A 21642-nucleotide genomic window follows, 5' to 3' on the forward strand; every position below is an offset into this window, starting at 1 on the left:
CATAATTCATGAAATTGATGTTTTGATTAATATATTCAAGAAGCAGTGAAGAGTGCTCGGACCTCTACATTGGTGAAACCAAACAGCCTCTTCACAAACGAATGGCACAACATAGAAGAGCCACTTCGACAGGACAAGATTCAGCAGTACATCTGCATCTGAAGGAAAAAGGGCACTCTTTTGAGGATGCCAATGTCCACATTTTGGACAGGGAAAACAGATGGTTTGAAAGAGGAGTGAAAGAAGCCATCTATGTCCACTGTGAACAACCATCATTGAACAGAGGAGGTGGATTACGTCACCAACTTTCCCCCGCTTACAGTGCTGTCCTGAGCTCCCTTCCCAGACGTCTCAACCCCCATTCACACCTTTGTTCCAGTGACCTCAATAGGCCACAGGAAACAATGGAGCGGAGTCCTAAGTTGGTTTCAACTGAAACCACTGATTAAATATGACCCACGCCCCCTTCACACCTGGGCACATGTGTTCAAGCACATGATCAATAGAGGGTCATAACCACCTCCAGGGGACTACGCCCACAGGGGTTTAAATACCTGGGTCTCTCCACCATTTGGTTGAGAACTGAAGAAGCCTTTCGGATGAGAGGTGAAACGTCTTCAAGAAACAAAAAGAAGTCCAGTCGCCTTTTTCAAGCTCCAGAGAATATATTCAAGAGTTTCATTTTGTTATAATTGTTAAAAAAAAAGAGCTGCAAAATGTCTGAGGGGGTTGGAGAGTCAGTGAAGAATCACACAAATGCTGATGTTGCCAAACACAGAAATCCACCCCTGACCACAACTCTGACACCCAGTCACAGACGAAGAGGAGGAAGAGGAAGAGGAGGGTTTTATTGCTGTGAGCTGGTCTCAGTGTTGGTGTGATGTCAGTGAGCAGCAGGATGGAGGAATCGTCTCTGCTGTGTCTGCTCTGTAAGTTCACTCTGTGTTTTCATGGCTCTGCTGTCTTGTTGAATGTGAAACTCTGACCTGAGTTTAATTTCTCTTTAGTTCTGATCTCACTGCTGAGCTGCAGCACAAACCAAGGTCAGTAACCTTCTTCTGTCACACTTTAAACCTCAATCACTCTGACAGCAGACTGTGGGACACATTTATGAATAACATGAAGCAGATAACTGCAGACAGACTCCTCTACAAACATGTCAGCGTCATCTTAGCCTTACTGATAGTTTAAAGCAGTGGTTCCCAACGTGTGGGCCACAGCCCTCTGGAGGGCTGTGAAGGTACTGCAGGGGTCCCGCAGTGGTAACAGAAATTCAGTTTGAAATTACTCACAAGTATGCATAGTTACATATCTGTATAAATGTATTCATTTATATAAAAAGTGAAGTAAATCTGGTAATAGGAGCTGGTTAGTTTGTGATATTGCTCATTACTCAGACCTAAATTTACTGCTCTTGTATTGATGTTTGTGTCTTTGTGAACCACTGTAAAGGATGTTTGTCTCATTTGAATCAAACGGGCATAAAACTCCTGCTCTTTGACTGTGAGTCCAATACAAGAAACAACATGGGATTTATTAAGCATCCAGTAGTGGGCAAGGACAGCTGATGTGAGGAGTTCAGTGATTGTAAAAGAGGTCTGATTACTGAAAATTGTACATGATATGGCAACAGTGCCATGTAAAAGTATCTGTTCCCTTCCTGATTTTGTTTTGTTTTCTACATATTTGGCACACTTACATTATAATCAAACAAATGTTAATATTAGGCAACGACGACCCAAATGAAAATAAAATGCAGTGCACTAAATGATGATTTAGTGAAAAAAAGTGAAAAAAAGATTATCGTAACAACATGACCCAATGTGAAAAAATCTTAAATTAACTTGGATTAACCACATGTTTTGGTAAGCTTGACTCAGGCCACACCCAGACCTGATTACTGCCAGGCCTACTGAATGAAAAAATAACTTAAAGTCAGTCAAAGGGTTGCAAAGCCATTTCTAAGGCTTTGGTACTTTACTGAACTATGATGAGAGCCATTAGCCACAAATGGAGAAAACTTTGCACCTTCCCAGGAGTGGACAGCCTATCAAAATTACTCCAAGAATGCATCAATGACATCTGATGTAAAACTAACAGCATTTCATTAAAAAAAACATCAGACCAACAGTCAAACATGGCGGTGGTAGTGTGATGGTCTCTGCTTTGGTATGACCTCAAACAGGCCATTCATGCTTCAAAATCCTCCAGAGTAACTAAGTAAATCTGTTCTGCAAAGAACAGTTGGCCAAAATTCCTCCACAGCGATGTGAAAGACTCATTGCCACTAATCACACGTTTGATTGCAGTTCTTGCTGTGAAGGGTGGCACAGCTAGTTATTAAGTTTCAGAGACAATTACTTTTTCACAAAGAGCCAGGTAGGTTTGAAAAGCTTTTTTTCCCCCTTAATAACTGAAATCATCATTTAAAAACTGCATTTTGTATCTGAGGTTAAATACTTGGGGCATTACATAAATGATGACCTGTCTGATGAGCGTGACATTTATAGGCAGTATGGTATGATGTATGCACAAGCAAATATGCTGATCAGAATATTTGGTATGTGCTCACCCTCTGTAAAAACAGCTCCTTTTAAAGCCTTTTGTACTCCAATGTATACTGACCATTTGTGGCAACAATACAAAAGAGGCAGCATACAGAAACTTTATGTAGCATACAAAGACGCTATTAGGCCACTACTCAAACTACCTAACTGGAGTAGTGCTAGCCATAAGTTTGTAAATGTTGCTGTACCCACATGTCCTGCTGTGCTCAGAAACCACATGTACAGGTGTATGTGTAGATTATCTGTGTCATGCAATGGCATAATTGCAATTTTATTAAACCCTGCACTGAGTACAGTCAGATTTACTTCGAGATTGTGGAATCACTGCCATCATCATTTATTTGTGACTCTGTTTTTTTAGACCTTGTTATATTATTTATCTTTTTGTATGTGTTTTATCTCCCTTATTTTACATTAATATGGAAGATCTTTGTGTCTGGAATAAAGATTGATTGATTGATTGTATTTACTCAGGTTATTTCTGTCTATTATTAGAATATGTTTGATGACCTGAAACATGTAAGCAAGAAAAAGAAGGAAAGAAACAAGAAATCTGGAATGAAGCAGATACTTTTTCATGGCACAGATATCTCCTCTCCTCTTCGTCACAGCTCGTCTGACTGTGACTCCCAGCAGCTCTCAGTTCTTTAAAGGAGACTTTGTGTCTCTGAGCTGTGAGGAGGACGACAGCTCTGCTGGATGGACTCTGAGGAGAAACACAAGCAAACGACAGAGGACTCAGTGTGGAGATGGGTGGGGAAGATGGTCTGGTTCTTCCTGTAACATCACTGTTTTCCTATCAGACAGTGGAGTTTACTGGTGTGAGTCCAGAGAGGGCGCCATCAGTAACATGGTTAACCTCACAGTCTCTGGTAAGCTGTGTGTGTGGAGTTAGTGTTGATGAAGCTGTGTGTAAATGGAGGAAATGCTGTAGTTTGTCTCTGTGTTGAGGTGGATCAGTGATCCTGCAGAGTCCTGTCCTCCCTGTGATGGAGGGAGATGACGTCACTCTGCTCTGTCAAACAAAGACCACTCCCTCCAACCTCCCAGCTGCTTTCTATAAAGATGGCTCCCTCATCAGGAAGCAGCCTACAGGTCACATGACCATCCAGCATGTTTCCAGGTCTGATGAAGGCCTCTACAAGTGTGACATCAGCGGTCATGGAGGGTCTCCATCAAGCTGGATCACTGTCACAGGTGAGGAGCTTCACTCTTAGGGTCTTTACCTACAATACAAAGCACCTTGAGGCGACTGTTTGTTGTGATTTGGTGCTATATGAATAAAATTAAGTTGAATTAAATTTCATCAACATATTCACCTGAACAGGTGTCATTCTCTCTGCAGGTAGATCTGAAACCACAGTCCTGCCCAAAACCTCAACTCCTCCCCCCTCCTCAGCACAGCCTCCTGACTCCTCCTCCTTCCAGCTTCCAATCAGAGTGCTCCTCCATATTGTGGTGTTCTGTCCATATTTCATCTCCACTCTTCTGATGGTGTCTTTATATCGACGCAGACCCACAGGTAACACTCTGCTTCATTCCCTGATCAACCAATATGATTGATGATTAACTGTCTGTCTGAACTCTTCATGAGTTACCAGCTGATAAATATTCAGCGTTTGTTTGTTTTACAGGAAATGACCTTCATCACTCAATCCTGCTCACTCAGCCTGAGCAGGTATTGGATGAGTATGATGATGTCATCACTGATGTCACCACAGAGCATCATTTCTGAATCAGAGCTCTGTTGTTTCTCTGTGGGTCTCACTAACTTTGTCCTCTCCACCTCTGTTGAATAAATGGACTCTGATGTTCATCTCTGGATATTTTTATGTAGATAAACAGCAAATGTTCCTGCTCAGAGGAGGATATCCATCATGGACTGTGTGTGTGTACCACTGCAGCTTTGTAACTAATGTATTATACAAAGCATTCAACTTTCTAAATGAACCTGCAGCTCTGTTCAGATTTGATATCGGAGGAACGTGAGGACCTTGGCAACAACTTTCAGCCTCATCACTGCAGCAGCAGCAGCACCCTCGCCAACTCCTCACCTTCTTCTCACCTGGGTCAGTCGACATCAGTGCCCAGTCTGCTCTGAGGATTCTGGCTACTAGGTGCACATCTGCAGCTGTGCTTTCTCAGCCAATGCCAGGGCTGAGCCACAGACTGCTTTGCTGCCTGCACCTGATGCTACCAGGCCCAGGGCACATACTGATCCTGAACCAGTTACATAAGAGACTGAGTCTGTGCTGGGAAATCCAAATGCTATCCCATAGAGACTGCTTTTCCACCTGCATCTGCCGATGCCGAGCCCCATTTACCTGCCTTTGCCTTGGCCAGCCCCTGACAACAGAGTTTTCAGTGGGTCCTGCACAGTCCATGCCTGATGAACAGCCTGTGTCCTGCCACATGACCAGAATCCCCTCATGTATGAGTATGCAGGTCCTGGGTCACCTGAGCCTGTGGGTCCCAAGTTGGTGGGCCTAAAGCCCAAACTGTACTGTCACCCTTCAGCTCAGCCCCCTGAGGGGCTCCAGCTTCAGTGCTGCTCTCCTGCCTCGACTTGTTTGCACCAGTCCCATACAGTAGACGGGTCCTTCTTCATTCGCCTTTGCTGGCGTCCTAACGGGACCCACCTCCTCCATCGATGCCGGCCTCTGGCCACGCCACCAAAGGGTCTTTGTTGTTGTCATTGGCATCCAAGAAAGTCACCAGATTCTCTTCGTTGCCATTGTTGTTGGCCCCTGGCCAAGCCACCGGAAGGTCTCTGTCATTGGTGGCCTCCCAGTCAGCCCCCTGAACTCTGTCACATCCACCTGGTCAGTCCCAAGGACAATTCTGCAGCGTTGCCTTTCACCAGGGTTTGACTGTCCTGTGCTGAGATTCTGAATTTTGGACTTATTTTGCTCTATTGGTTCATGCTGCTCTTGTGAATCTGTTCTGTTGTCGTAAAATGTGGGTATTTGTTGTGAATGGGAGTGGGTAGTGGGGCCTACCCGGCAAATTTGGAGTTTAGCTGGTAAACAGGAAATGGAGCAAGTTTTCTGACCACTGCTGGCAGTTTATATTTATTTGCATAAAGTAATAACAGGAATAGGTAAGCAGGACTACAACAGGACACATTGTGTTGTGCAGTTACCATGTTTGTGTAAAATAACCCTTTTTAATTTGTACGTCTGTCTTGTTATTGATTACTGTTATTGAAAGCTGCCACCTAAAAGCACGAGTCAGAGACTTTACATCCTGCAGAAGCAGCAATGAAGGTCTGAAGATTGCTGCTACACAGTCTTTTCCTGTTAGATTACCTTATTGTTATAGTCTCAGTTTTAGTCTTCAGTTATTGGTGTGTTTGAAATCTAGTTTCTGTTTATGTTCAGAGCTGCAGTTTGTATTTGATTCCTGGTGCTTCAGTTTTTCCTGCCTCCCCTGTGTTGCCTCTGATCAAGCGGTTAATCCCAGTCTCTGTGTTAGTCGTTCCACACTTCTATATTACTTCCTGATTTATTTTTGTTGATGTTGTCTTCTGTGTCTTGTTTTCAGTTTTACTTCCCTTGTCTTGTTAATTTTGAGTAGTTTTAATTGATCCAGTTATTGTAGGGTCTTTACCTTACAATATGAAGCACCTTAAGGTGACTGTTTGTTGTGATTTGACAATATATAAATAAAACTGAATTGAATTGAACTAACCTCATGTTTCCAGTCTCCCTGATCACTGCATGTGTATTTAAACCCTCAGGTTGTGTCTCTTCTTTGTCAAGTAATCTTGTGTTTTTGTTTGCTTTCCTTGTGTGTTTGCTCTGAACTTGTGTTCTTCACCATCTTTAGGATTACTTTCATTGAATTTATTTTTACTGATGTTTCCCTTTTGATTACCTGAATCTTCATGATAAAAGTTCATTTGTGGTTTAATGAGTCTGTCTCAAAAACCTGTAAATCATGACACTTTCAGCTTTTCCACCAGTTTTGGGCTTAGCTGATAATATCTAGTTATTAGTTAGAAGTTATTCCAAAGCTCTGCCAAAGCCACACAGTGAAAATGAACAATCTAAACCATCCATCCATTTGCTTCTTCTTTTCAGGGTCACAGTGGGGCTGGAGTTTATCCCATCTGACATAGGGCGAGAGGCAGGGTACACCCTGTATAGGTCACCAGACTGTCACAGGGCAAACACAGAGAGACAGACAACCATTCACACCTATGGGCAATTTAGAGTGACCAATTAACCTAACCCCACTAACTGCGTGTCTTTGGACTGTGGGAGGAAACCCACACAGAAACAGGGAGAACATGCAAACTCCACACAGAGAGGCCCGGGCTAAGGTGGAATCAAACCTGGACATTCTAGATGTCATTATAGCTGTGAGGCAGTAGTGCTAACCACCATCCCTCTGTGCCAATCTAAGCCTTATTCCATTTTATTCATTAGTGAACAAACATTGAACCCATGTCACATTGTTTTCTGTGCTCATGGGGGGATAATGGCTGATGGTGTTTTCACCTGCAGGTACATTAACACAGCTCAGAGTGAGCAGCTCCTCTCTGCTTCACAGCTTTAACCAGAGTGTGATTTGCTGTCTGATGTTGTGCAACAGTTTGTTTATTCCCTTTCTGACCGCATGTGAGTGGCTGATACAGAGAGAAGCACGAAACCACCTTCAACTCCACCTTCAACTCACTTCCTGTAGCTTAAAGCATGTCAGCTGTAGACAAAATGTGTTTCTATTAATCTGAAATATAATAAAATCAATACTTGCATTAATAAAGTTAGTAATTCTGTTTGCATTTTAATTGTCAATGAACAGTTGCAATAAACTCTGTCAAAGGAGGTTGGAGAGTCAGTGAAGGCCTCACAGGGATGATGCCTGACACAGAGGAAGAGGAGGAAGAGGAAGAGGAGGGTTTTATTGCTGTGAGCTGGTCTCAGTGTTGGTGTGATGTCAGTGAGCAGCAGGATGGAGGAATCGTCTCTGCTGTGTCTGCTCTGTAAGTTCACTCTGTGTTTTCATGGCTCTGCTGTCTTGTTGAATGTGAAACTCTGACCTGAGTTTAATTTCTCTTTAGTTCTGATCTCACTGCTGAGCTGCAGCACAAACCAAGGTCAGTAACCTTCTTCTGTCACACTTTAAACCTGCATCACTCTGACAGCAGACTGTGGGACACATTTATGAAGAACATGGAGCAGATAACTGCAGACAGACTCCTCTGCAGTCATATCAGTGTGATCTTACTCCTCCTGACAGTCTAAAGGAGTTCATTTCATCTTTTGATGAAATACACATAATTCTCTAAATCAAAGATTTCTGCTCCATAATGAAATGTCTCTTGCAAGACAGATTATTTGATGTATTAACTATTCAGTATTGATAGTGAATGGATACAATAAATATGGAGTTGATGAATTAAACTAATGAGCTTGAAACAGTGAAGTTCAACAGAAAAAGGCAGTCTGTATGAGGTCAGTGGTTGTGAAAAGTGTCTGATTACTGAGACATTTATTTAATATATCTATATGTCCTCTCATCTTCCTCACAGCTCGTCTGACTGTGAGTCCCAGCAGCTCTCAGTTCTTTAAAGGACACTTTGTGTCTCTGAGCTGTGAGGAGGACGACAGCTCTGCTGGATGGACTCTGAGGAGAAACACAAGCACTGAAAACAGGACAAAGTGTGATCAATGGGGAAAATCAGCTAATTCCTCCTGTACCATCATTGTTTATCCATCAGACAGTGGAGTTTACTGGTGTGAGTCCAGAGAGGGTGCCATCAGTAACATGGTTAACCTCACAGTCTCTGGTAAGCTGAGTGTGTGGAGTTAGTGTTGATGAAGCTGTGTGTAAATGGATGAAATGCTGTAGTTTGTCTCTGTGTTGAGGTGGATCAGTGATCCTGCAGAGTCCTGTCCTCCCTGTGATGGAGGGAGATGACGTCACTCTGCTCTGTCAAACAAAGACCACTCCCTCCAACCTCCCAGCTGCTTTCTTCAAAGACGGTGTCTTCATCGGGAAAGAGGCTACAGGTCACATGACCATCCAGCATGTTTCCAGGTCTGATGAAGGCTTCTACAAGTGTGACATCAGCGGTCATGGAGAGTCTCCATCCAGCTGGATCACTGTCACAGGTGAGGAGCTTCACTCTGATTTCATGTCTTATTTCATCCATATGTAACCCTTTGAGAGCGCAGCAGTCCAGGCTGCAAGAATCTATTAGTCTGATTTGTTGGAATAACCAAAGTATATACTATTAGGGTTACTTCTCCTAGATTCATAGGAGATTGGTGATGGCAGCGGTATAAATTTCAAAGGAAAACCCTCTAAACACAAGAAACACACTCAACGTTCTTACATAACAAAACACTATTTTTAGAACAACAAACAATAATTCAGTTCTTTCAGTTTTTTCACACTCATTGAGCTCAATACCACCCTATAATGTCCTGTAAACACACTGTCCATACCAGATAATACACTTAAAGTTCACTTGTGTCAGAGTGTTTAGAATTCTGTTACTTCTAACTTTTTTTTTTTTGATGCATCAGTTATTTATGGAATCATTCTTGACCCAAAGAAAAGTATCAAATAAAATTTCTGAGATCTCAGGTAAACAAGGAAGAATTAACAAATCCTCTGAAGAAGGGGAAAAAATGAAAATCCTTTCAGGTCCTACCACCGTCCTGGCTACAGGTGGCCTTGGTACACAACATCCTGGGTAGAGATCTCCAGCATCCAGTCCTCAGGCGTCCCAGCTCAGTCCTTAGAAGCAGATTCTATGGACAAAAAAAAAACCCTGCACACAACGTGCAAGCAATTCTTAATTTCTTAAATAAAATAATTCAGTAAATGAACCCTCTCTTAAGCCTCTTTCCCACCAACAGGGTTCCGGTGCCTTTATTTGAACCTTTAGGTGAGTTTTCCACCGTGGAAGCACTCGGTGCTCGGCCGAATGACGAGTTCAACTCGGGCCCCACAAACTAGCTGGTCTCGAACCAAGAACGCATGACGAAAGCGGCAGAAGGGCGTGACTCTACCATCTCAACATCAAGTTTTCTACCATATTACATGTGTATTACATGAGAAAAGTGAAGCGATTTTCACGGCTGTGAATTAGGTTGGGCTCTAAGGCTGAACTTGCTGCTTTGTATCAGTTCATATCACAGATAAAAGGACACAAAGTGCGTACTTGTCATCTTGCTCTGATCGCTGTGTTTCCCTCTGTGCTGCACACAGATGCTGCAGTAGTTTGTTTGGACCGTAAAACGTATTTGCAGCACAAGAAAGGGGAGCGTGTTCTCCCACGTTTGTGCGCTTCGGCTTCCGTGTCCAGACGAGGACCCGCCCACACTCATACGTAAAGGAGCGGTTCACAGAAACACGGTGGAAACGCAGGCCCGTTCTTAAGCTTTTCGCCGGTTGTTTTGGGAACAACACGGGCACCGGCACCGGAACACGAAAAAAGTTACAACCATGTGGCTGCGCTAGCTTAGATTCCACAGGGCTAACAAAGCTCACAACTCAATAGCAGCTCATAGTTTCCACATTTCACACAAAAACATATCCTGTTTATTTTTTTTTCTTTTAAACTAATAACGAACTCCAATCTGCACCATGTTCACACAGGAAAAAATACAAATGCACGTTGCAAATAAATGTACTGACTTACCAAGAAATTCTTCATAACTTAATCCTCCCCTTGTGGCATTTACACATCACTGTACCAACTATATGGTTTCTGTGCTTACAGTTACAGACTTAATTTAACGAATCTCTGTTTCACAGCCGTTCTGCTCTCCCGACCGTGAGAAAACATGTTTTCTCCCTCTGTAGACAAGAGGAACCGTGGCAACGAAAATGGTGCATTCATGGAACAAGGGAAAAAAAAACTTCTTGAGCAATGATACATTCACTCGAAAGACCTATACAATGGCAAAAAAAACCCAACCTGGGTTAGACATATATTCACCTGAACAGGTGTGATTCTCTCTGCAGGTAGACCTGAATCCACAGCCCCACCCAAAACCTCAACTCCTCCCTCCTCCTCAGCACAGCCTCCTGACTCCTCCTCCTTCCAGCTTCCATTCAGAGTGCTCCTCCACATCGTGGTGTTCTGTCCATATTTCATCTCCACTCTTCTGATGGTGTCTTTATATCGACACAGACCCACAGGTAACACTCTGCTTCATTCCCTGATCAACCAATATGATTGATGATTAACTCTCTGTCTGAACTCTTCATGAGTTAACAGCTGATAAATATTCACTGTTTGTTTGTTTGTTTGTTTTTACAGGACATGACATTTGTCCCTCAATCCTGCTCACTCAGCCTGAGCAGGGATTGGATGAGTATGATGATGTCATCACCGATGTCACAACAGAGCATCATTTCTGAATCAGAGCTCTGTTGTGTCTCTCTGCCAGTGTTAATTTTGACAGCAAATTTTGATTTAGTTTTAGTCATAATTTAGTCATCAGAATAGTTTTAGTTTTAGTCGACGAAATTATCGTAAGAATATAGTCGACTAAATCTACAGTCGATTTAGTCGACTAAAATATTAAGGGTGTAAAGTTTAAATGTTTTTTCTTCAGTTCCCTTGAATTAGTCATTATACACACTTACACAAAATTAAACATTTATTAAAACATTAGCGTTTCACCTGCTTCCCACACACCTGATCATTAACACCACCTTACTGAGATAATACGAGCGTTTTACAGCAGGACACGCTCTGAAAGGTACAGGGCAGTGTTCAGGACTAAGATTAGGAAAGGCTAATCCACCGCGGTGTGGAGATTTTCTCTAAACACAAACGCTAAACTGGGAAAAACACTTTACCCTGCATGACATTAAAATGCTCACCTTTGCATGGAGATCTGGGTGACTGGTTTGCAGATGTCGTTTAAGATTTGTCGTGTTTTTACCCGAGATAGTCGCCTCACATGGTTTGCACATCGTTTTGTTTGTCACAACGTCAAAGGACAAATGTGTCCATACATCGGCTCTTCTCTTTCTCCCTGCTGACACTGTTTATATAACTTAGTTCTATCGGAAGGAACGACCAACCACAGGCTAGTTTGGTCTTCCCGGGTTTAGGGGAAATTTGTGCAACTGTGCGTTTGACAGGATGGTTTCCTAACTTGTCCCGCCCTGTCACAAAATTAAATCAGTTCTGATTGGATGTCGTCCCCGCCAAGCATTTTCGTCTCGTTTTCATCCATGGACAAAAGTGTCAATTTCATCATCGTTTTTATCCTTTTAGGTAGTTTTTATTTAATTATGTCTCGTCTTTATCATAAAATAAGGGCCGTTGAAGAAAACTATGACAAAAATATTTCATCAACGAAATTAACACGGCTCTATGGGTCTCAATAACTTTGTCCTCTCCACCTCTGTTGTGGCTTTACATCCTGCAGAAGCAGCAATGAAGGTCTGAAGATTGCTGCTACACAGTCTTTTCCTGTTAGATTACCTTATTGTTATAGTCTCAGTTTTAGTCTTCAGTTATTGGTGTGTTTGAAATCTAGTTTCTGTTTATGTTCAGAGCTGCAGTTTGTATATGATTCCTGGTGCTTCAGTTTTTCCTGCCTCCCCTGTGTTGCCTTGGATCAAGCGGTTAATCCCAGTCTCTGTGTTAGTCGTTCCACACTTCTATATTACTTCCTGATTTATTTTTGTTGATGTTGTCTTCTGTGTCTTGTTTTCGGTTTTACTTCCCTTGTCTTGTTAATTTTGAGTAGTTTTAATTGATCCAGTTATTGTAGGGTCTTTACCTTACAATATGAAGCACCTTAAGGTGACTGTTTGTTGTGATTTGACAATATATAAATAAAACTGAATTGAATTGAACTAACCTCATGTTTCCAGTCTCCCTGATCACTGCATGTGTATTTAAACCCTCAGGTTGGGAGTTTATCCCATCTGACATAGGGCAAGAGGCAGGGTACACCCTTTACAGGTCGCCAGACTGTCACAGGGCAAACACAGAGAGACAGACAACCATTCACACCTATGGGCAACTTAGAGTGACCAATTAACCTAACCCCAGTAACTGCATGTCTTTGGACTGTGGGAGGAAACCCACACAGAAACAGGGAGAACATGCAAACTCCACACAGAGAGGCCCGGGCTAAGGTGGAATCGAACCTGGACATTCTAGATGTCATTATAGCTGTGAGGCAGTAGTGCTAACCACCATCCCTCTGTGCCAATCTAAGCCTTATTCCATTTTATTCATTAGTGAACAAACATTGAACCCATGTCACATTGTTTTCTGTGATCATGGGGGGATAATGGCTGACGGTGTTTTCACCTGCAGTTACATTAACACAGCTCAGAGTGAGCAGCTCCTCTCTGCTTCACAGCTTTAACCAGAGTGTGATTTGCTGTCTGATGTTGTGCAACAGTTTGTTTATTCCCTTTCTGACCGCATGTGAGTGGCTGATACAGAGAGAAGCACGAAACCACCTTCAACTCCACCTTCAACTCACTTCCTGTAGCTCAAAGCATGTCAGCTGTAGACAAAATGTGTTTCTATTAATCTGAAATATAATAAAATCAGTGCTTTCATTAATAAAGTTAATAATTCTATTTGCATTTTAATTGTTAACAAATAGTTGAAATAAAATCTGTCAAAGGAGGTTGGAGAGTCAGTGAAGGCCTCACAGGGATGATGCCTGACACAGAGGAAGAGGAGGAAGAGGAAGAGGAGGGTTTTATTGCTGTGAGCTGGTCTCAGTGTTGGTGTGATGTCAGTGAGCAGCAGGATGGAGGAATCGTCTCTGCTGTGTCTGCTCTGTAAGTTCACTCTGTGTTTTCATGGCTCTGCTGTCTTGTTGAATGTGAAACTCTGACCTGAGTTTAATTTCTCTTTAGTTCTGATCTCACTGCTGAGCTGCAGCACAAACCAAGGTCAGTAACCTCCTTCTGTCACACTTTAAACCTCAATCACTCTGACAGCAGACTGTGGGACACATCTATGAAGAACATGGAGCAGATAACTGCAGACAGACTCCTCTTCAGTCATATCAGTGTGATCTTACTCCTCCTGACAATCTAAAGGATGTTTGTACTATTTAAATTAAACATACCTCCAAGTCCTGCTCTGTGACAGTGAGTTTAATGAGAGAAATTAGTATTAGTATCATTAGTAGTTGCTAAGGGCATGTGAGGAGTTCAGTGATTGTAAAAGATGTCTGATTGCCAAAAACTTTACATGACATTGCTGCCAGAGAAAAGTGTTTGCTCTCTTCCCGATTTTCTTTTTTTTTTAATGTTTGTCACATTTCAATGTTTCAGATCATCAAACTAATTTTAATATTAGATGAAGACGACCCAAGTAAATACAGAATGTACTTTTGAAATCATTGCTTCATTTATTAAGGCAAATGTGTGCAGCACTGTCCATCCTCCTCTTCCTCACAGCTCGTCTGACTGTGAGTCCCAGCAGCTCTCAGTTCTTTGAAGGAGACTTTGTGTCTCTGAGCTGTGAGGAGGACGACAGCTCTGCTGGATGGACTCTGAGGAGAAACACAAGCAAACGACAGAGGACTCAGTGTGGAGATGGATGGGGAAGATGGTCTGGTTCTTCCTGTAACATCAGCTACACTGACCCACACGACAGTGGAGTTTACTGGTGTGAGTCCAGAGAGGGTGCCATCAGTAACATGGTTAACCTCACAGTCTCTGGTAAGCTGAGTGTGTGGAGTTAGTGTTGATGAAGCTGTGTGTAAATGGAGGAAATGCTGTAGTTTGTCTCTGTGTTGAGGTGGATCAGTGATCCTGCAGAGTCCTGTCCTCCCTGTGATGGAGGGAGATGACGTCACTCTGCTCTGTCAAACAAAGACCACTCCCTCCAACCTCCCAGCTGCTTTCTTCAAAGATGGCGTCTTCATTGGGAAAGAGGCTACAGGTCACATGACCATCCGGCATGTTTCCAGGTCTGATGAAGGCCTCTACAAGTGTGACATCAGCGGTCATGGAGAGTCTCCATCCAGCTGGATCACTGTCACAGGTGAGGAGCTTCACTCTGATTTCACCTCTTATTTCATCCACACATTCACCTGAACAGGTGGGGTTTTCTCTGCAGGTAAACCTACAACCACAGCACCACCTGGCACCACTGCTCTGTCCACCACCTCATCTTTGCCTCTTGATACCTCCGTCCTCCACCTTGTGATCAGACTGCTCATCCATCTGGTGGTGTTCTGTCCATATTTCATCTCCACTCTCCTGATGGTGTCTTTATATCGACACAGAGCCTCAGGTAACACTCAGAATCCTTCACTGATCAATCAATATGCTGATGATGAACTCCTCTCTCTGTCTGAAATCTTCATGAGTAAAAAACTGATACATGTTCTACATATTATTTTTACAGGAAATGACCTTTGTGCCTCAATCCCACCCACTCAGCCTGAGCAGGGATGGGATATGGATGAGGAGTATGATGATGTCACCACAGAGCATCACTTCTGAATCAGAGCTCTATTGTGTCTCTGTGGGTCTCACTAACTTTGTCCTCTCCACCTCTGTTGAACAAATGGACTCTGATCTTCATCTCTGGATATTTTTATGTAGATAAACAGCAAATATTCCTGCTCAGAGGAGGATTTACTGCAGCTCTGTAACTAATTTACTGTACAAACCATTCAGTTTATTTCCAAATTAATTCTGCAGCTGTTTTTCAATCAGATATTTGGGGAATCCAAACATATACTACATTCTGTTTTATTGATGGTCTGTGCATCTCCTTCCTGACCAGCTGATTGGACAAAGTTTTCATGGTTCTTTGTCTCTAACCCAGCATTTTGAGTTTGATACTTTAGTTCAGTTCATTATCATTTTTTCTATTTAGTTCTTTAATCTTGTTATGTTTAGTTTGGCATTCTAGCTCATATCTCCCACTTTTTTTCCCCCTTTTCCCTGATTAGCTTCAGCTGTTCACACCGGCGTTTCCCATTTCTCTGATTACCTCTGTGTATATTTAATCCTTTAGATGGTCTGGTTTAAGATTTATGGCCTTAGATTTTTGGTGCCTGTTGGTACCTGCTACCTGCCTCACCTTAATAAAGGTTTGTTTGTTGTTCATTAATATTAGTAAATAAGCAGCCACACAGTTTATTTTTACTCTCTTTCTGACCAAATGTCAGAAGTTGTGAGGTATAAACCTGTTCCAGCTCACCTCCCGTGTGTCAGCTACCAGCTACCTCTCTGATTTCACTACTTCTGTGATCCACACATTCACCTGAACAAGTGGGATTCTCTCTACAGATAAGCCTATAACTACAGCCGCACCCACCACCCTTCCTCGTCCTACTGACTCCTCATCCTTTCACCTTGTGACCAGACTGCTGTTTCACCTGTTCTGTCCATATTTCATCTCCACTTTCCATATAGTGTCTTTATATCGACACAGAGCCACAGGTAACTTTCTGAGTCATTCACTGATCAATCCATATGCTGACGATTAACGTATTTTTCGGACTATAAGGTGCACTTAAAATCCTTACATTTTCTCAAAAATCGGCAGTGCGCCTTATGTATGAATTCTTGTTGTGCTTACTGACCTTAAACCAATTTTATGTGGTACACTGCGCTCAAAAATCTTGTGCGAAATTCTGTTCCCCTGTGAAAATCTGTTCCCCCTGTGTCGGCAGCGCACAGCCAGAGAGGCCTATCCAACGGTCTTCACGGCGCTTCTGATTGATTTCTTGGTAAAAGTCTTTTACAGTGTTTATTCCTCTCATCAAGGACAACAACTCCTGTGAATATGAAAATATTTGCTCTTTATTTGCCAAAGTTACACGGGGGGAACCAAATGTTTCAGCCATCCGAAGTATTCTGTTCCCCCTCCATAACATGGGAACAAATTAATCTACCAGCAAGTCTTTTACGGTGTCGTTTTACCGAGAAATCAACCAGAAGCGCCGTGAAGACTGTCGGATCCACGTCTCTGGCTGCAGTGCGCGCTGCCCACACAGGGGGAACAGATTTTTACAGGTGAACAGAATTTTGCAGGATGGCTACACACCATCAGTGAGAAGGAAAAGATAAGATTTATTTGTGTTTCACCAAAAATCCATCCTCTGTTACTTGGTTTTGTTATTATTTTTCATACATATGCATTTGTTTTCTGTATTTTTATTTTGGTAGCTTTTGTTTTTTTTGTGTGACCTTTGACTTCCTGTGGTTTCGCGCCTCTCTCCTGCTGAGGAGAGGTGGGGTTATGCTCGTGCTCCTGATTACGGACGAGTTAAACACAGTAAAAGTGTTAAAAAAAACAGTTCAAAGCTTGCTTGTTATACTCACAGACCACGTTGTAATGTTGTTGGATGTTCTTAATGTGAACCACTGTTGTTTTTTTTCTGTCGAGTACAGCACTTTATTATGACGTGCTAATGTGCCGATCTTCAGCTAGGCTGCAGGCAGGCAGTTTCTCATGCAGTTTGCTGGTCCTCTGTCTCTTAAAGGTCTGCATGAGGAGACTTGATGTCAAGCAGTTGTTGTATTGTTTTTTTGTTTATTCAAACAGGTATGTGAGCTCCCTTTTTGATTTATGGCATGTATATTTGTTTATTTTGTTAATTTTTTGATCTGTTTTTGCACTTAATATGTAATTAGTAATGTTCATATTCCCTGTTTATTCATTGTTCAAAAAAGTGTTTATAAAATTGCCACTGGTGGGTTAAAGATTAGTTCTCCCTAAGCAGAATTGTTTTATTGAGCACTTGTTATATGATCATGATGCCATACATTTTTTTTTGTTCATTATCTGTTTATATGTATTTTTAAGTATTTTATAAAGTTAGTGAGATGTGTTATGATAGCACACACCTAACCAGTCGGCTGGAGGCGCTGCTGAGGAGAGGTGTGCACGAGGAGGCTTGATGTCAAGCAGTTGCTGTACTGTTTTTTTTGTTGTTTATTCAAACAGACAGACAGACAGCTTTGGGAGAATACCCCCCCCCCCTCCCCACCACCACCACCACCACCACCACCAACTGTCAAAGTGAAAGTCAACTCCTTCAGTACTTTTCACACAACACAACGCAGTTAGGTCGCCGCTGCCTAAAGTGGACCAGTTACACCAGCTCACCTCTAAGCCAACAGAATGGTCCCACTTCACTCGCCATTTCCAGCCTCCTGAACTGTTTTGCCTCCTCTGCTGGCTTCACGGTTGGCCTGTGCAATGCTTAGTCCCTGCCATGTGCCACCTGGTCAGTCTTCAGAACTGTTCCACGGCCTCGCCCCTTGCCAGGGTTTGACTCTCCTGTCCTGTGGTTCTGATTTTTAGACTTGTTTTCCATTTTGTTTTTTGGTAATACTCCTGTGTTACAGAAGAAATGCAGTTTTTGTGTTTCTCTGCACCTCTTTTAAATTATGACCCACTTTGTTGTTACTGATTAAGTGATCTGCTCTCATCTGTTGGCTTCATTAGCTTGTTTTTCTTGTAGAATAATTTCTTTTTCTTTGTAAACTAACTTGCAGGAATTTTCTCTTGATTCTCTAATTCTGCTGTTATGGAGGATTCAGTCTGACTGTCTCTCTTGATGTCCTAACACTCCAGCTCTTATGGACTTTGAGGTTTTGTTTCTGAGTTTTTGTATTAGTTAATATTTGGGTTCTGGAATTGGGTTCATTATAGTTTTTAGTTTTGTCTTATTCCTGTTTTTGTGATCCTTCCAGATGTTTGAGTTTCTGCTGAGTTTTATAAACTTATTATGTTGCAGCCTTTTCCTGGTTGATCATGTTTGTTGTTATAGTCCAAGTTTTAGTCTTCAGTTATTGGTGTGTTTGAAATCTAGTTTCTGTTCATGTTCACAGCTGCAGTTTGTATTTGGTTCCTGGTGCTTCAGGTTTTCCTGCCTCCCCTGTGTTCCCTTGGATCTCGCTGTCAAGTCCCTGTTTCTATGTTAGTCATTCTCGACTTTTATTCTGCTTCCTGTTTTATTTTGGTAGCTGTTTTCTGTGTCTTGTTTCTAGTTTTGCTTCTCCTGTCACGATAACCTTGATTAGTTTCAGCTGATTCTGGTTAACCTCATGTTTCCAGTCTCCCTGATCACTGCTTGTGTATCTACACCCTCAGTTTGCATCTCTTCTTTGTCAAGAAATGTTGTTTTTGTTGTTTGGCTTACTTGTGTGAGCTCTCTCTGGACTTTTGTTCTTCAATGTATTTGGGATTAGTTGAATTGCTTGGAATTTATTTTTATTCTTTTATTCTTTCTTCCCTTTGGTTTAATAAGTCTTTCTCTGAAGCCTGGAGTCTACAACTTACACTATTACTTTTTCCACCTGTTTTGTCTTAGCTGATAAAATCTAGATATTATTAACTTTCAAAACTCTGTCAAAGCCACACACTGAAAATCAACAACCTGAGCCTTATTCAGACTACAAACAGATCACTAATGAACAAAAGATCATTTTTAGTCATTAGTGAATGAAAGTTGAACCCGCGTCACATTGTTTTCCGAGCTAATGGGGAGATAATGGCTGCCTGTTATTCACCTGCAGTTACATTAACACAGCTCAGAGTGAGCAGCTCTTCTCTGCTTCACAGCTTTAACCAGAGTGTGGCGTGTAGTCTGATGTTATGCAACAGTTTGTTTATTCCCTTTCTGACCGCATGTGAGTGGCTGATACAGAGAGAAGTGGTCTGACACAAAACCACCTCCAGCTCAATTCCTGTAGCTCAAAGCATGTCAGCTGTCAGACACAGAGACAATGTGTTTCTATTAATCTGAAAAACAATGAAATCAGTGCCTTCGTTAATAAAGTTAGGGTTTTATTGCTGTGAGCTGGTCTCAGTGTTGGTGTGATGTCAGTGAGCAGCAGGATGGAGGAATCGTCTCTGCTGTGTCTGCTCTGTAAGTTCACTCTGTGTTTTCATGGCTCTGCTGTCTTGTTGAATGTGAAACTCTGACCTGAGTTTAATTTCTCTTTAGTTCTGATCTCACTGCTGAGCTGCAGCACAAACCAAGGTCAGTAACCTCCTTCTGTCACACTTTAAACCTCCTTCAATGAACATTCAACAATCAGCAAGAGTAGCTGATGTGAGCAGTTCAGTGGTTGTGAAATATGTGCACTTACTAAAAAATGTACATAATCTATATGTCCTCTCCTCTTCCTCACAGCTCGTCTGACTGTGAGTCCCAGCAGCTCTCAGTTCTTTGAAGGAGACTTTGTGTCTCTGAGCTGTGAGGAGGACGACAGCTCTGCTGGATGGACTCTGAGGAGAAACACAAGCAGACGACAGAGGACTCAGTGTGGGGATCAGTGGGGAAGATGGTCTGGTTCTTCCTGTACCATCATTGTTTATCCATCAGACAGTGGAGTTTACTGGTGTGAGTCCAGAGAGGGTGCCATCAGTAACATGGTTAACCTCACAGTCTCTGGTAAGCTGAGTGTGTGGAGTTAGTGTTGATGAAGCTGTGTGTAAATGGATGAAATGCTGTAGTTTGTCTCTGTGTTGAGGTGGATCAGTGTTCCTGCAGAGTCCTGTCCTCCCTGTGATGGAGGGAGATGACGTCACTCTGCTCTGTCAAACAAAGACCACTCCCTCCAACCTCCCAGCTGCTTTCTATAAAGATGGCTCCCTCATCAGGAAGCAGCCTACAGGTCACATGACCATCCAGCATGTTTCCAGGTCTGATGAAGGCCTCTACAAGTGTGACATCAGCGGTCATGGAGAGTCTCCATCCAGCTGGATCACTGTCACAGGTGAGGAGCTTCACTCTTAGGGTCTTTACCTACAATACAAAGCACCTTGAGGCGACTGTTTGTTGTGATTTGGTGCTATATGAATAAAATTCAGTTGAATTAAATTTCATCAACATATTCACCTGAACAGGTGTGATTCTCTCTGCAGGTAGACCTGAACCCACAGCCCCACCCAGGACCTCAACTCCTCCCCCCTCCTCAGCACAGCCTCCTGACTCCTCCTCCTTCCAGCTTCCATTCAGAGTGCTCCTCCATATTGTGGTGTTCTGTCCATATTTCATCTCCACTCTTCTGATGGTGTCTTTATATCGACGCAGACCCACAGGTAACAGTCTGCTTCATTCCCTGATCAACCAATATGATTGATGATTAACTGTCTGTCTGAACTCTTCATGAGTTAACAGCTGATAAATATTCAGCGTTTGTTTGTTTTACAGGAAATGACCTTCATCACTCAATCCTGCTCACTCAGCCTGAGCAGGTATTGGATGAGTATGATGATGTCATCACTGATGTCACCACAGAGCATCATTTCTGAATCAGAGCTCTGTTGTTTCTCTGTGGGTCTCACTAACTTTGTCCTCTCCACCTCTGTTGAATAAATGGACTCTGATGTTCATTTCTGGATATTTTTATGTAGATAAACAGCAAATGTTCCTGCTCAGAGGAGGATATCCATCATGGACTGTGTGTGTACCACTGCAACTTTGTAACTAATGTATTATACAAAGCATTTAACTTTCTAAATGAACCTGCAGCTCTGTTCAGATTTGATATCGGAGGAACGTGAGGACCTTGGCAACAACCTTCAGCCTCATCACTGCAGCAGCAGCAGCACCCTCGCCAACTCCTCACCTTCTTCTCACCTGGGTCAGTCGACATCAGTGCCCAGTCTGCTCTGAGGATTCTGGCTACTAGGTGCACATCTGCAGCTGTGCTTTCTCAGCCAATGCCAGGGCTGAGCCACAGACTGCTTTGCTGCCTGCACCTGATGCTACCAGGCCCAGGGCACATACTGATCCTGAACCAGTTACATAAGAGACTGAGTCTGTGCTGGGAAATCCAAATGCTATCCCAGAGAGACTGCTTTTCCACCTGCATCTGCTGATGCCGAGCCCCATTTACCTGCCTTTGCCTTGGCCAGCCCCTGACAACAGAGTTTTCAGTGGGTCCTGCACAGTCCATGCCTGATGAACAGCCTGTGTCCTGCCACATGACCAGAATCCCCTCATGTATGAGTATGCAGGTCCTGGGTCACCTGAGCCTGTGGGTCCCAAGTTGGTGGGCCTAAAGCCCAAACTGTACTGTCACCCTTCAGCTCAGCCCCCTGAGGGGCTCCAGCTTCAGTGCTGCTCTCCTGCCTCGACTT

At 42.8% G+C, this 21642-nt stretch overlaps 1 protein-coding gene across 1 annotated transcript; it reads left to right on the forward strand.

The window, feature by feature from the left end:
• Positions 1–827: 827 nt before the first annotated feature.
• LOC115796600 (Fc receptor-like A) lies at positions 828–20811 on the forward strand. Its single transcript, XM_030752966.1, has 12 exons — positions 828–929; positions 1008–1043; positions 3179–3439; positions 3519–3764; positions 10551–10645; positions 12053–12065; positions 14662–14820; positions 14935–15008; positions 16214–16270; positions 20246–20273; positions 20422–20598; positions 20711–20811. The coding sequence occupies exons 1-12, from the start codon at positions 881–883 to the stop codon at positions 20809–20811; spliced, it is 1296 nt and encodes a 431-aa protein (XP_030608826.1). The 5' UTR covers positions 828–880.
• Positions 20812–21642: the final 831 nt, after the last annotated feature.

This window comes from Archocentrus centrarchus, chromosome 18 (genome assembly GCF_007364275.1).
Source record: "Archocentrus centrarchus isolate MPI-CPG fArcCen1 chromosome 18, fArcCen1, whole genome shotgun sequence".
Lineage (NCBI taxonomy): Eukaryota > Metazoa > Chordata > Actinopteri > Cichliformes > Cichlidae > Archocentrus > Archocentrus centrarchus.